We start from the raw sequence: 12,607 nt of genomic DNA, 5'->3' as shown, positions 1-12,607 counted from the left end.
CAACTGTTTACCAAAACAAGTGGCAGGGCGAATGCTTTTCCACCCCATCCGAATCCCAGACTGTAGCTTTCACTTCCAGCCTACCAGAAGGGACATTTCTGGACAGAATTAAAATGGCGTACCTTGTAGAGGTGATGGAAGCCAAAGGCCATGCCCATCATGATGACAGTGAGGGCACCGTAGTCTCTCCATCTGTAGCCAGGGGGACCTGAGGAGAGACAAAAACACAACATCAAATCACTGAGTAACGGTTACACCCCGTCATGGTAAGAAGACCATGTGGTAGTACTGAGGTAACAAACTCATGGTAAGTTGAATTCAGTACTTTAATAGTTTAAATCAAAAAGAAAAGATATTGAAAACAGGGAAGGAAATCTGCAATGTTATCCATCAGAAATTTAATAAAACATTGCAATGAAATCAATTCAGCAAACAAACCAACCAAAAAACATTGAACTAGCTAAAAGTCATCTCTCAAGCTAAGACAATGCCATATGAGATGACAAGATGGCGCCGGAGGGGACAGCTGCCGTTTTATGGACTCTTAACCAACCGTGCTATTTTGTTTGTTTTTTCGCATTGTTTGTAACTTATTTTGTACATAATGTTGCTCCTACTGTCTCTTGTGACTGAAAAGAGCTTCTGGACATCAGAACAGCGATTACTCACCTTGAACTGGATGATTAATTTTTCTTTAAATGAGTCAGACGATAGGGATTTGCTCCAGACACCCGACAGGGCCCTCATCCTAGTCATTCGCAGTAGAAAGGAAAGGAACTATATCTCGGAAGAATATCGGGGTGCCTGGTAAGGAGCCGGCGACAAGTGGCTAATCTGCCTTTGCCATCGATACTATTGGCAAACGTACAATCGTGTGATAATAAAGTGGACGAACTACAAGCATGTATATCCTACCAACGGGACATTAAAAACTGTAATATCTTCTGTTTCACCGAGTCGTGGCTGAACGAAGACATGAATAACATACAGCTGGCGGGTTATACACTGTACCGGCAGGATAGAACAGCAGCCTCTGGTAAGACAAGGGGTGGTGGTCTATGTATATTTGTAAACAACAGCTGGTGCATGATATCTAAGGAAGTCTCAAGGTTTTGCTCGCCTGAGGTAGAGAATCTCATGATAAGCTGTAGACCACACTATCTACCAAGAGAGTGTTCATCTATATTCTTCGTAGCTGTCTATTTACCACCACAAACCGATGCTGGAACTAAGACCACACTCAATTAACTGTATATGGCCATAAGCAAACAGGAAAACGCTCATCCAGAGGCGGCGCTCCTAGTGGCCGGGGACTTTAATGCAGGGAAACTGAAATCGGTTTTACCTCATTTCTACCAGCATGTTAAATGTGCAACCAGAGGGGGGAAAAAACCTCTAGACCACCTTTACACACACAGAGACGCGTACAAAACTCTCCCTCGCCCTCCATTCGGCAAATCTGACCATAATTCTATCCTTCTGATTCCTGCTTACAAGCAAAAACTAAAGCAGGATGCACCAGTGACTCGGTCAATAAAAAAGTGGTCAGATGAAGCAGATGCTAAGCTACAGGACTGTTTTGCTAGCACAGACTGGAATATGTTCCGGGATTCTTCCGATGGCATTGAAGAGTACACCACATCAGTCACTGGCTTCATCAATAAGTGCATCGATGACGTCGTCCCCACAGTGACTGTACGTACATACCCCAACCAGAAGCCATGGATTATAGGCAACATCCGCACTGTGCTAAAGGGTAGAGCTTCCGCTTTCAAGGAGCGGGTCTCTAACCAGGAAGCTTATAAGAAATCCCGCTATGCCCTCCGACGAACCATCAAATAGGCAAAGCGTCAATACAGGATTAAGATCGAATCGCACTACACCGGCTCTGACGCTCATCATCTATTACAGAGTACAAAGGGAACCACTGCCCAGTGACACGAGCCTACCAGACGAGCTAAATTATTCCTATGCTTGCTTCGAGGCAAGTAACACTGAAACATGCATGAGCGCATCAGCTGTACTGGACGACTGTGTGATCACGCTCTCCGTAGCCGATGTGAGAAAGACCTTTAAACAGGTCAACATTCACAAGGCCGCAGGGCCAGACGGATTACCAGGACATGTACTCCAAGCATGCGCTGACCAACTGGCAAGTATCTTCACTGACATTTTCAACCTCTCTCTGTCTGAGTCTGTAATACCAACATGTTTCAAGCAGACCACGATAGTCCAAGAACACTAAGGTAACCTGCCTAAATGACTACCGACCCGTAGCACTCACGTCTGTAGCCATGAAGTGCTTTGAAATGCTGGTCATGGCTCACATCAACACCATTATCCCAGAAACCCTAGACCCACTACAATTTACATACCGCCAACAGATCCACAGATGATGCAATCTCTATTGCGCTCCACACTGCCCTTTCACACCTGGACAAAAGGAACACCTATGTGAGAATGCTATTCATTGACTACAGCTCAGCATTCAATACTATAGTGCCCTCAAAGCTCATCACTAAGCTAAGGACCCTGGGACTAAACACCTCCCTCTGCAACTGGATCCTGGACTTCCTGACAGGCCGCCCACAGGTGGTAAGGGTAGGTAACAACACATCCGCCACGCTGATCCTCAACACGGGGGCCCCTCAGGGGTGCGCGCTCAGTCCCCTCCTGTACTCCCTGTTCACTCATGACTGCATGGCCAGGCACAACTCCAACACCATCATTAAGTTTGCCGATGACACAACAGTGGTAGGCCTGATCACCGACAACGACGAGACAGCCTATAGGGAGGAGGTCAGAGACCTGAGCCGTGTGGTGCCAGGACAACAACCTCTCCCTCAACGTGATCAAGACAAAGGAGATGATTGTGGACTACAGGAAAAAGAAAAGGACTGAGCACGCCCCCATTCTCATCGACAGGGCTGTAGTGGAGCAGGTTGAGAGCGTCAAGTTCCTTGGTGTCCACATCACCAACAAACTAACATGGTCCATCACACCAAGACAGTCGTGAAGAGGGCACGACAAAACCTATTCCCCCTAAGGAGACTGAAAAGACTTCGCATGGGTCCTCAGATCCTCAAAAGGTTCTACAGCTGCACCACAGAGAGCATCCTGACTGGTTACATCACTGCCTGGTATGGCAACTGCTCGGCCTCCGACCGCAAGGCACTACAGAGGGTAGTGCGTATGGCCCAGTACATCACTGGGGCCAAGCCTCCTGCCATCCAGGACCTCTATACCAGGCGGTGTCAGAGGAAGGCCCTTAAAAATTGTCAAAGACTCCAGCCACCCTAGTCATAGACTGTTCTCTCTGCTACCGCACGGCAAGCGGTACCGGAGCGCCAAGTCTAGGTCCAAGAGGCTTCTAAACAGCTTCTACCCCAAGCCATAAGACTCCTGAACATCTAATCAAATGGCTACCCAGACTATTTGCATTGCCCCCCCCCCCCTCTTTTACACTGCTGCTACTCTCTGTTTATTATCTATGCATAGTCACTTTAATAACTCTACCTACATGTACATATTACCTCAACTACCTCGACTAACCGGTGCCCCCGCACATTGTCTCGGTACCGGTACCCCTTGTATATAGCCTCGCTATTGTTATTTTTACTGCTGCTCTTTAATTATTTGTTACTTTTATTTCGTATTATTTTATATTGTATTTTCTATTGTGATTTCTTTATCTTTTTTGCATTCATTTTGTATATTTTTACTTTTATATTTTCTTCATTTTTTAACATTTATATATGTTATTATTATTATTATTATTTTTTTTTATTCTTTCTTAAAACTGCATTGTTGGTTAAGGGCTTGTAAGTAAGCATTTCACTGTAAGGTCTACACCTGTTGTATTCGGCGCATGTGACAAATAAAAAAATAAACATCTAGGAGAGGAAGAACCTGTAAGGGCTGAAAGGTGAGTGTGTCTGTGGGACTGGAACTAGACAGTGTGTGTCTTTGGATGACAGAGTGAAAGTGTGTCATTGTTTCATTGTTTGAGCTGTCATCTGGGTGGGCCTGCTGTTTCGCTGAGTGGAATTTCCCACATCACAGCAACATTCAACTGAAAATGTCCCTAAAATACAACCAACAGAGCGTTGTTTCCACAGTGTTTGCCCTAGATGTTTTCTTAGGTGGGAAACAGAAATCTAAACATGAAGTGGATGTGGACAACTAGGCTAGTTCAACAAGTTTAATTTGTAATTTAATTTGTGTGTGTGTGTGTGTGTGTGTTTGTGTGTGAGAGAGGTGAGCGTGCGTGCGTGCTGGGGGAATCATGTACTATAGTATATGAAGATTAACCATTGTCCTAACATTCAATTCCAAATTCTATATCAAGACTATTACCCCTCAGACATGACTGTACATACCATATTTCACTTAGGTGTATCACCAGGGCCAGCGTTATGGCCCGCCCTACCATACCTCCTTGCCCGTCCAAATAAAATATTGAAATATTGATCATTTATTTGACCAAGATGCGCGCCGACAGATAAACGCATCAATCTCAGTTAAAGCATCAGAGGGAGCGAAACAGCGCCCCTCTGTCTCAGTATGTGTAGACCATGCTGTCTGGACCAATAGAGTATGGCATGTCATACTATTTCTGGCCAGACAGAATAAGATACATGGGCTACATAAAGAGGGGCGCTGTTTCGCTCACTTGGATGCTTTCTCCGGTGATATAGTTTCAGCAGAAAGGAAGAGGCGAAGTGAGAGGGCTCACTCTCGCCAAAATCTGTACACTATAAGCCCAATGCGTTTCTATATAATAATATGCAGACCTAAGCTTGTCACCTGCCTTCCCGCCATTGGGACAAAGAATCCTGAGCCTATTTGCAATGTGTTTACACAGCGGGAAATGCAAAAGTATTTTCTTTTTTGCTATGATTAGCTCGTCAAGAATTAGCCTGTAGCCTGATTGCTTATTCCATAGTCCATTTTAATTTGACCTGTCCTGTTTTAAGGATATGCTGTTTGTTAACATGTCAGCGCATTTTTTATTTGATTGGGTGCCATTTAGGTTATTTGATCGGAAAGACTTGCATGGATGTAAAAAGTTTCAGTCTCATTACATTGTCATACATTTTCTCTCCAGCCTGTATGTAGGCTACAGAAAAGGCCACATACTCTTTCCACCATATTCTATATCTGCTACATGATTTATGTTCCAACATTGTTTTGACGGAATGTTGGTGGAGCGCCGCAGCGATGCATCTCTCCAACAGCACCCTGGGAACGGACAAGATACATATTTTGCGTCCCAAAGTGGGCACTGCTTATCACAGGGCGGCATCAGCACTCACCTAAAAAGCCCATATGCCACTGGTTGAGAGAAATTGTCATTATTTTTGGGCAGGATTACGTGAGGTTTTATATGTTGTTGGAGGTGCGTCTTGGTCAATTTAGCTCAGAAAATGCTGCACTCATCAATCTACCGCCATAGGCGGCCGCCTAATTCTGCCTAATGAGCGGGCCGGCCCTGCACCCATTAAAAAAAATTTGTGCAAGTGCGTGCACACATAGGAGGTCCCGTGAAAAAATGGGCCCGGCTATGGAAATGAAATGCCCGTCCAACTGATTGGTTCTGGCGCCGGGTCTGTGTATTACACATTAAATTATAAGAGCATCCAGTTTTCGTGCCGTTCTACAAGGGATTTGATTGATCTTATTGATTTGCATGTAAAAAACACTGCTGGTCTACTGACCATCGTCAAGGTGAAAAAGACGGTCCTCTCCTTGGTCAAGGGCACACGTCAACACAAATGCAGTGAAGGAAGGAAGAACCGGCAACCTTTCCCATCAAAAATGTGAAAATCACTCTCCCATTGTCCATATGGTATACCACATACATTTGAGTCTTCATCAACATTATGGCTCCCGTACATCGTCGCGTCTCGCTATAGCGTGCCGCTCGTCAGAGAGGCAGGCGGAAGAGTCCTTGAGGTGGGTGGATGACCCTGGCTACCCAGTAAGCCTCTGCATCAACTGGGGGGTCTCGCCACTCACCAGTCTCTCTTCCACCTCTTAGGTCCCCCCATTACCTCGCTCTCCTCCTCATACTCTTCTCCCACCATCTCCATCTCTCCTTTTTTATTTGGTCACTTAAGCCATGGATGGAGCTCTAGTCTCCATCCCCCGTTTTTCCAATCTCCTCTCAAATTTATTGGGTTCAGAGGAGGCCTTCCTGTCCTTCCGCCGGTTGGAAATAGAGATCAGAGGATCCATTACTCCGACAGAGATGGATGCAGGCCCCTGTGCGGCGTCCCCATAACAAGGACATCAAAGAGAGGTAGCCCTCACTTTTCGGCATGACCCCCGTACAAGACTCCCGGCACTCACCTCATTATGCAGCTTCCCTTATAGCCATTTTGATATAAAACCCCCCACTATGGAATGGTCCGAGCCAGAGCCCCTAACTACATGGCCATCCCATCAACATCACTTCCATTACAAAACATGAGATGCCGGGGGAGTCAAGGACAGTGCAGTAATAAATGAGGGTGGAATACATTGGGAATCATTGTCATACGGGTTAAGCATTATGCGGACTTCATTCTGCATTGGTAAATCAGTGGACAGCACTCATAACCTGTGCAGTAATAAAGATACAGGTTGAAACAGGGCCTTGCTTGGGGTGAAGCCCCCTGGTATGAAACGTCGTTGGGAGAGATTTCATGTGATGGAGGGGCGACGATATTGGTGAAATAATTACTAAGCGAGGCAAATGTGATGCTTCTGGTTACTGATAAGCACTCTTATGATTGGATTGAGGGTAAAAAGGTAAGAATGCATGTTGACACAATGAATATCACATTTTAATGTGTAAAACCCACATTTACTGACATCCATCCACACTCCACTTTTACTGTAGCATCATGTTCTGCAAATGGACCTCTGTTTCAAAGTCAGTTCATGGTAGTTTATAGTGCCTATTTTTTCAAATAATACAGAACATTGAATACTTACTGAGTACAGAGTAGTAGCGTCAGTAGTAGAGATTGTGTGTGAGTGGAGGGGATGGAGTACTCACTGTAGGGTACAGGTGCCAGCTGGGGGGCAAGGAGAGGGTATTGGGGTCCCACAGGGGTAAGGGCCAGGGGCTCGTCAGTACTGCCCGAGCGCTGGATGGCAAGCTCAATCTCCTTATCAGTCAAACCTGGAACAGAACAGACAACATTTACCACACAGGGTTTCATTAAAATGAAATAAAAGTTATCTTGCAAATTCAGCAGGCTATGGTGTGAAATAGGCTATTAGAAGTGCTGTCTTTCTTTTATTACGTATCGTTAATGCAGTCTTTGGTGTGCTTATCAATGCACAAGCACCTTTTTTACCAACTCCTATCGATAAAATAATTATATGAAGTCATACAAAAGCTTTACTGTGCGTGAAGCTTCAAATACATCCGGTCATTACTAAAATGTGTAATGTGATAGATATTACTATTTTTTAACACAAAAAACATTTTGGTCTTCCTCAAATAAAATAAATGATGAAGCAATCTTTGCAAGAGGGAGGGAATCTGATTTCATTGGTCCTCAACTCCCGGTTCAGACACTTCATTCAGGATAAATGTTAGCCCTGAGTTAGCCAACGGTTGAAAATTGCAGATTTGGTCACTGATAAGCGCATAAATTGGAACTCAGTGGCTCTACAGTAACATACTACACTGAACAAAAATATAAACGCAACACGTAAAGTGTTGGTCCCATGTGTCATGAGCTGAAATAAAAGATCACAGAAATGTTCTACACGCACAAAAAGCTTATTTCTCTCACAGTTTGTGCACAAACTTCCTTACATCCCTGTTAGTGAGCATTTCTCTTTTGCCAAAATAATTCATCCACCTGAAAGGTGTGGCATATCAAGAAGCTGATAAAACATTGTGGTTATTACACAGGTGCACCTTGTGCTAGGGACAATAAAAGGTCACTCTAAAATGTGAAGTTTTGTCCCACAACACAATGCTACAGATATCTCAAGTCAACGTTGTGAACAGAGTGCCCCATGGTGGCGGTGGGGTTATGGTATGGGCAGGCATAAACTACGGACAACGAACACAATTGCAATTTATCACAGAAATACCGTGATGAGACCCTGCGGCCCATTGTCGTGTCATTCATCCACCGCCATCATCTCATGTTCTAGCAGAGTAACACACTGCCCCATGTCGCAAGGATCTGAACACAATTCCTGGAAGCTAAAAATGTCTCAGTTCTTCCATGGCCTGCATACTCACCAGACATGTAACCCATTGAGCATATGTGGGATGCTCTGGATTGACGTGTACGACAGCGTGTTCCAGTTCCCCCTAACATCCAGCAACTTCGCACAGCCATTGGAGAGGAGTGGGAAAACATTCCACAATCAACAGCCTGATCAACTCTATGCGAAGGAGAAGTGTTGTGCTGTATGAGGCAAATGGTGGTCACACCAGATACTGACTAGTTTTCTGATCCACGCCCCTATCTATTATTTTTTTAAGGTATCTGTGACAAACAGATGCATATCTGTATTCCCAATCATGTGAAATCCATAGATTAGGGTCTAATTTATTCATTTCAATTGACTGATTTCCTTGTATGAACTATACAGTGGGGAGAACAAGTATTTGATACACTGCCGATTTTGCAGGTTTTCCTACTTACAAAGCATGTAGAGGTCTGTAATTTTTATCATAGGTACACTTCAACTGTGAGAGACGGAATCTAAAACAAAAATCCAGAAAATCACATTGTATGATTATTAAGTAATTCATTTGCATTTTATTGCATGACATAAGTATTTGATACATCAGAAAAGCAGAACTTAATATTTGGTACAGAAACCTTTGTTTGCAATTACAGGTTTGCACACACTGCAGCAGGGATTTTGGCCCACTCCTCCATACAGACCTTCTCCAGATCCTTCAGGTTTCGGGGCTGTCGCTGGGCAATACGGACTTTCAGCTCCCTCCAAAGATTTTCTATTAGGTTCAGGTCTGGAGACTGGCTAGGCCACTCCAGGACCTTGAGATGCTTCTTACGGAGCCACTCCTTAGTTGCCCTGGCTGTGTGTTTCGGGTCGTTGTCATGCTGGAAGAACCAGCCACGACCCATCTTCAATGCTCTTACTGAGGGAAGGAGGTTGTTGGCCAAGATCTCGCGATACATGGCCCCTTCCATCCTCCCCTCAATACGGTGCAGTCGTCTTGTCCCCTTTGCAGAAAAGCATCCCCAAAGAATGATGTTTCCACCTCCATGCTTCACGGTTGGGATGGTGTTCTTGGGGTTGTACATCCTTCTTCTTCCTCCAAACACGGCGAGTGGAGTTTAGACCAAAAAGCTCTATTTTTGTCTCATCAGACCACATGACCTTCTCCCATTCCTCCTCTGGATCATCCAGATGGTCATTGGCAAACTTCAGACGGGCCTGGACATGCGCTGGCTTGAGCAGGGGGACCTTGCGTGCGCTGCAGGATTTTAATCCATGACGGCGTAGTGTGTTACTAATGGTTTTCTTTGAGACTGTGGTCCCAGCTCTCTTCAGGTCATTGACCAGGTCCTGCCGTGTAGTTCTGGGCTGATCCCTCACCTTCCTCATGATCATTGATGCCCCACGAGGTGAGATCTTGCATGGAGCCCCAGACCGAGGGTGATTGACCGTCATCTTGAACTTCTTCCATTTTCTAATAATTGCGCCAACAGTTGTTGCCTTCTCACCAAGCTGCTTGCCTATTGTCCTGTAGCCCATCCCAGCCTTGTGCAGGTCTGTTTTAGATTCCGTCTCTCACAGTTGAAGTGTACCTATGATAAAAATTACAGACCTCTACATGCTTTGTAAGTAGGAAAACCTGCAAAATCGGCAGTGTATCAAATACTTGTTCTCCCCACTGTAACTCAGTAAAATCTTAGAAATTCTTGCATGTTGCGTTTATATTTTTGTTCAGTATATATAGACTACTGGTCAAAAGTTTTAGAACACCTACTCATTCAAGGGTTTTTCTTTATTTTTACTATTTTCTACATTGTAGAATAATAGTGAAGACATCAAAACTATGAAATAACACATATGGAATCATGTAGTAACCAAAACAGTGTTAAACAAATCAAAATATATTTTATATTTGAGATTCTTCAAATTGCCACCCTTTGCCTTGATGACAGCTTTGCACACTCTTGGCATTCTCTCAACCAGCTTCACCTGGAATGCTTTTCCAACAGTCTTGAAGGAGTTCCCACATATGCTGAGCACTTGTTGGCTACTTTTCCTTCACTCTGTGGTCTGACTCATTCCAAACCATCTCATTTTGGTTAAGGTTGGGCGATTGTGGAAGCCAGGTCTTCTGATGCAGCACTCCATCTCTCTCCTTCTTGGTAAAATAGCCCTTACACTGCCTGGAGGTGTGTTGGGTCATTGTCCTGTTGAAAAACAAATAATAGTCCCAATAAGCACAAACCAGATGGGATGGCGTATCGCTGCAGAATGCTCTGGTAACCATGCTGGTTAAGTGTGCCTTGAATTCTAAATAAATCACAGACAGTGTCACCAGCAAAGCACCCCCACACCATAACACCTCCTCCTCCATGGTTGACGGTGGGAAATACACATGCAGAGATCATCCGTTCACCCACATGCGTCTCACAAAGACATGGCGGTTGGAACCAAAAATCTCAAAATTGGACTACAAACCAAAGGACAAATTTCCACCGGCCTAATGTCCTTTGCTTGTGTTTCTTGGCCCAAGCGAGTCTCTTCTTCTTATTGGTGTCCTTTAGTAGTGGTTTCTTTGCAGCAATTTGACCATGAAGGCCTGATTCACACAGTCTCCTCTGAACAGTTGATGTTGAGATGTGTCGGTTACTTGAACTCTGTGAAGCATTTATTTCGGCTGCAATTTCTGAGGCTGGTAACTCTAATGAACTTATCCTCTGCAGCAGAGGTAACTCTGGGTCTTCCATTCCTGTGGCGGTCCTCATGAGAGCCAGTTTAATCATAGCGCTTGATGGTTTTTGCGACTGCACTTGAAGAAACTTTCAAAGTTCTTGAAATGTTCCGTATTGACTGACCTTCATGTCTTAAATTAATGATGGACTGTCGCTTCTCTTTGCTTATTTGTGCTGTTCTTGCCATAATATGGACTTGGTCTTTTACCAAATAGGGCTATCTTCTGTATACCCCCCTACCGTGGTCCTCTGTAGCTCAATTGGTAGAGCATGGCGCTTGTAACGCAAGGGTAGTGGGTTCGATCCCCAGGACCACCCATACGTAAAAATGTATGCACACATGACTGTAAGTCGCTTTGGATAAAAGCGTCTGCTAAATGGCATATTATATTATTATTATATTATTGCCTTGTCACAACACAACTGATTGGCTAAAACGCATTAAGAAGGAAAGAAATTCCACAAATTAACTTTTAAGATGGCACACCTGTTAATTGAAATACATTCCAGGTGACTACCTCATGAAGCTGGTTGAGAGAATGCCAAGAGTGTGCAATGCTGTCATCAAGGCAAAGGGTGGATATTTGAATAATCTCAAATATAAAATATATTTAGATTTGTTTAACACTTATTTGGTTACTACATGATTCCATATCTGTTATTTAATAGTTTTGATGTAGTTACAATGTAGAAAATAGTCAAAATAAAGAAAAACCCTTGAATGAGTAGGTGTTCTAAAACTTTTGACCGGTAGTGTGTGTATATATACACAGTTGAAGTCGGAAGTTTATATACACATTAGCCAAATACATTTAAACTCAGTTTTTCACAATTCCAGACATTTAATCCTAGTACAAATTCCCTGTCTTAGGTCAGTTAGGATCACCACTTTATTTTAAGAATGTGAAATGTCAGAATAATAGTAGAGAGAATGATTTATTTCAGCTTTTATTTCTTTCATCATATTCCCAGTGGGTCAGAAGTTTACATACACTAAATTAGTATTTGGTAGCATTGCGTTTAAATTGTTTAACTTGGGTCAAAAATTTTGGGTAGCCTTCCACAAGCTTCCCACAATAAGTTGGGTGAATTTTGCCCCATTCCTCCTGACAGAGCTGGTGTAACGGAGTCAGGTTTGTAGGCCTCCTTGCTCGCACACGCTTTTTCAGTTCTGCCCACAAATGTTCTATAGGATTGAGGTCAGGGCTTTGTGATGGCCACTCCAATACCTTGACTTTGTTGTCCTTAAGCCATTTTGCCACAACTTTGGAAGTATATTTGGGGTAATTGTCCATTTGGAAGACCCATTTGCGACCAAGCTTTAACTTCCTGACTGATGTCTTGAGATGTTGCTTCAATATATCCACAACATTTTCCTTCCTCATGATGCCATCTATTTTGTGAAATGCACCAATCCCTCCTGCAGCAAAGCACCCCCACATAGCATGATGCTGCCACCTCCGTGCATCACGGTTGGGATGGTGTTCTTCGGCTTGCAAGCCTTCCCCTTTTTCCTCCAAACATAACGATGGTCATTATGGCCAAACAGTTCTATTTTTGTTTCATCAGACCAGAGGACATTTCTCCCCAAAATACAATCTTTGTCCCCATGTACAGTTGCAAACCGTAGTCTGGCTTTTTTATGGCGTTTTTGGAGCAGTGGCTTCTTC

The 12,607-nt window shown here is 43.9% G+C and overlaps 1 protein-coding gene across 1 annotated transcript in view; it reads right to left on the bottom strand.

Moving 5' to 3' along the window:
- pex14 (peroxisomal biogenesis factor 14) overlaps positions 1–12,607 on the bottom strand; it is a 127,769-nt gene that overhangs the window by 41,469 nt on the left and 73,693 nt on the right. The window contains exons 4-5 of the mRNA XM_084184396.1: positions 7,043–7,168; positions 123–208 (exon numbers count right to left, since the gene is read on the bottom strand). Coding sequence (XP_084040522.1) covers positions 123–208; positions 7,043–7,168 — 212 coding nt within the window. The remainder of the gene's footprint in view (positions 1–122; positions 209–7,042; positions 7,169–12,607) is intronic.

The sequence above is a fragment of the Coregonus lavaretus genome (genome assembly GCF_964263955.1).
Source record: "Coregonus lavaretus genome assembly, chromosome: 20".
In the NCBI taxonomy this organism is placed as follows: Eukaryota; Metazoa; Chordata; class Actinopteri; order Salmoniformes; family Salmonidae; genus Coregonus; species Coregonus lavaretus.
The sequence above is the reverse complement of the archived record's forward strand: the minus strand, read 5'-3'. Positions and strand labels throughout refer to the sequence as shown.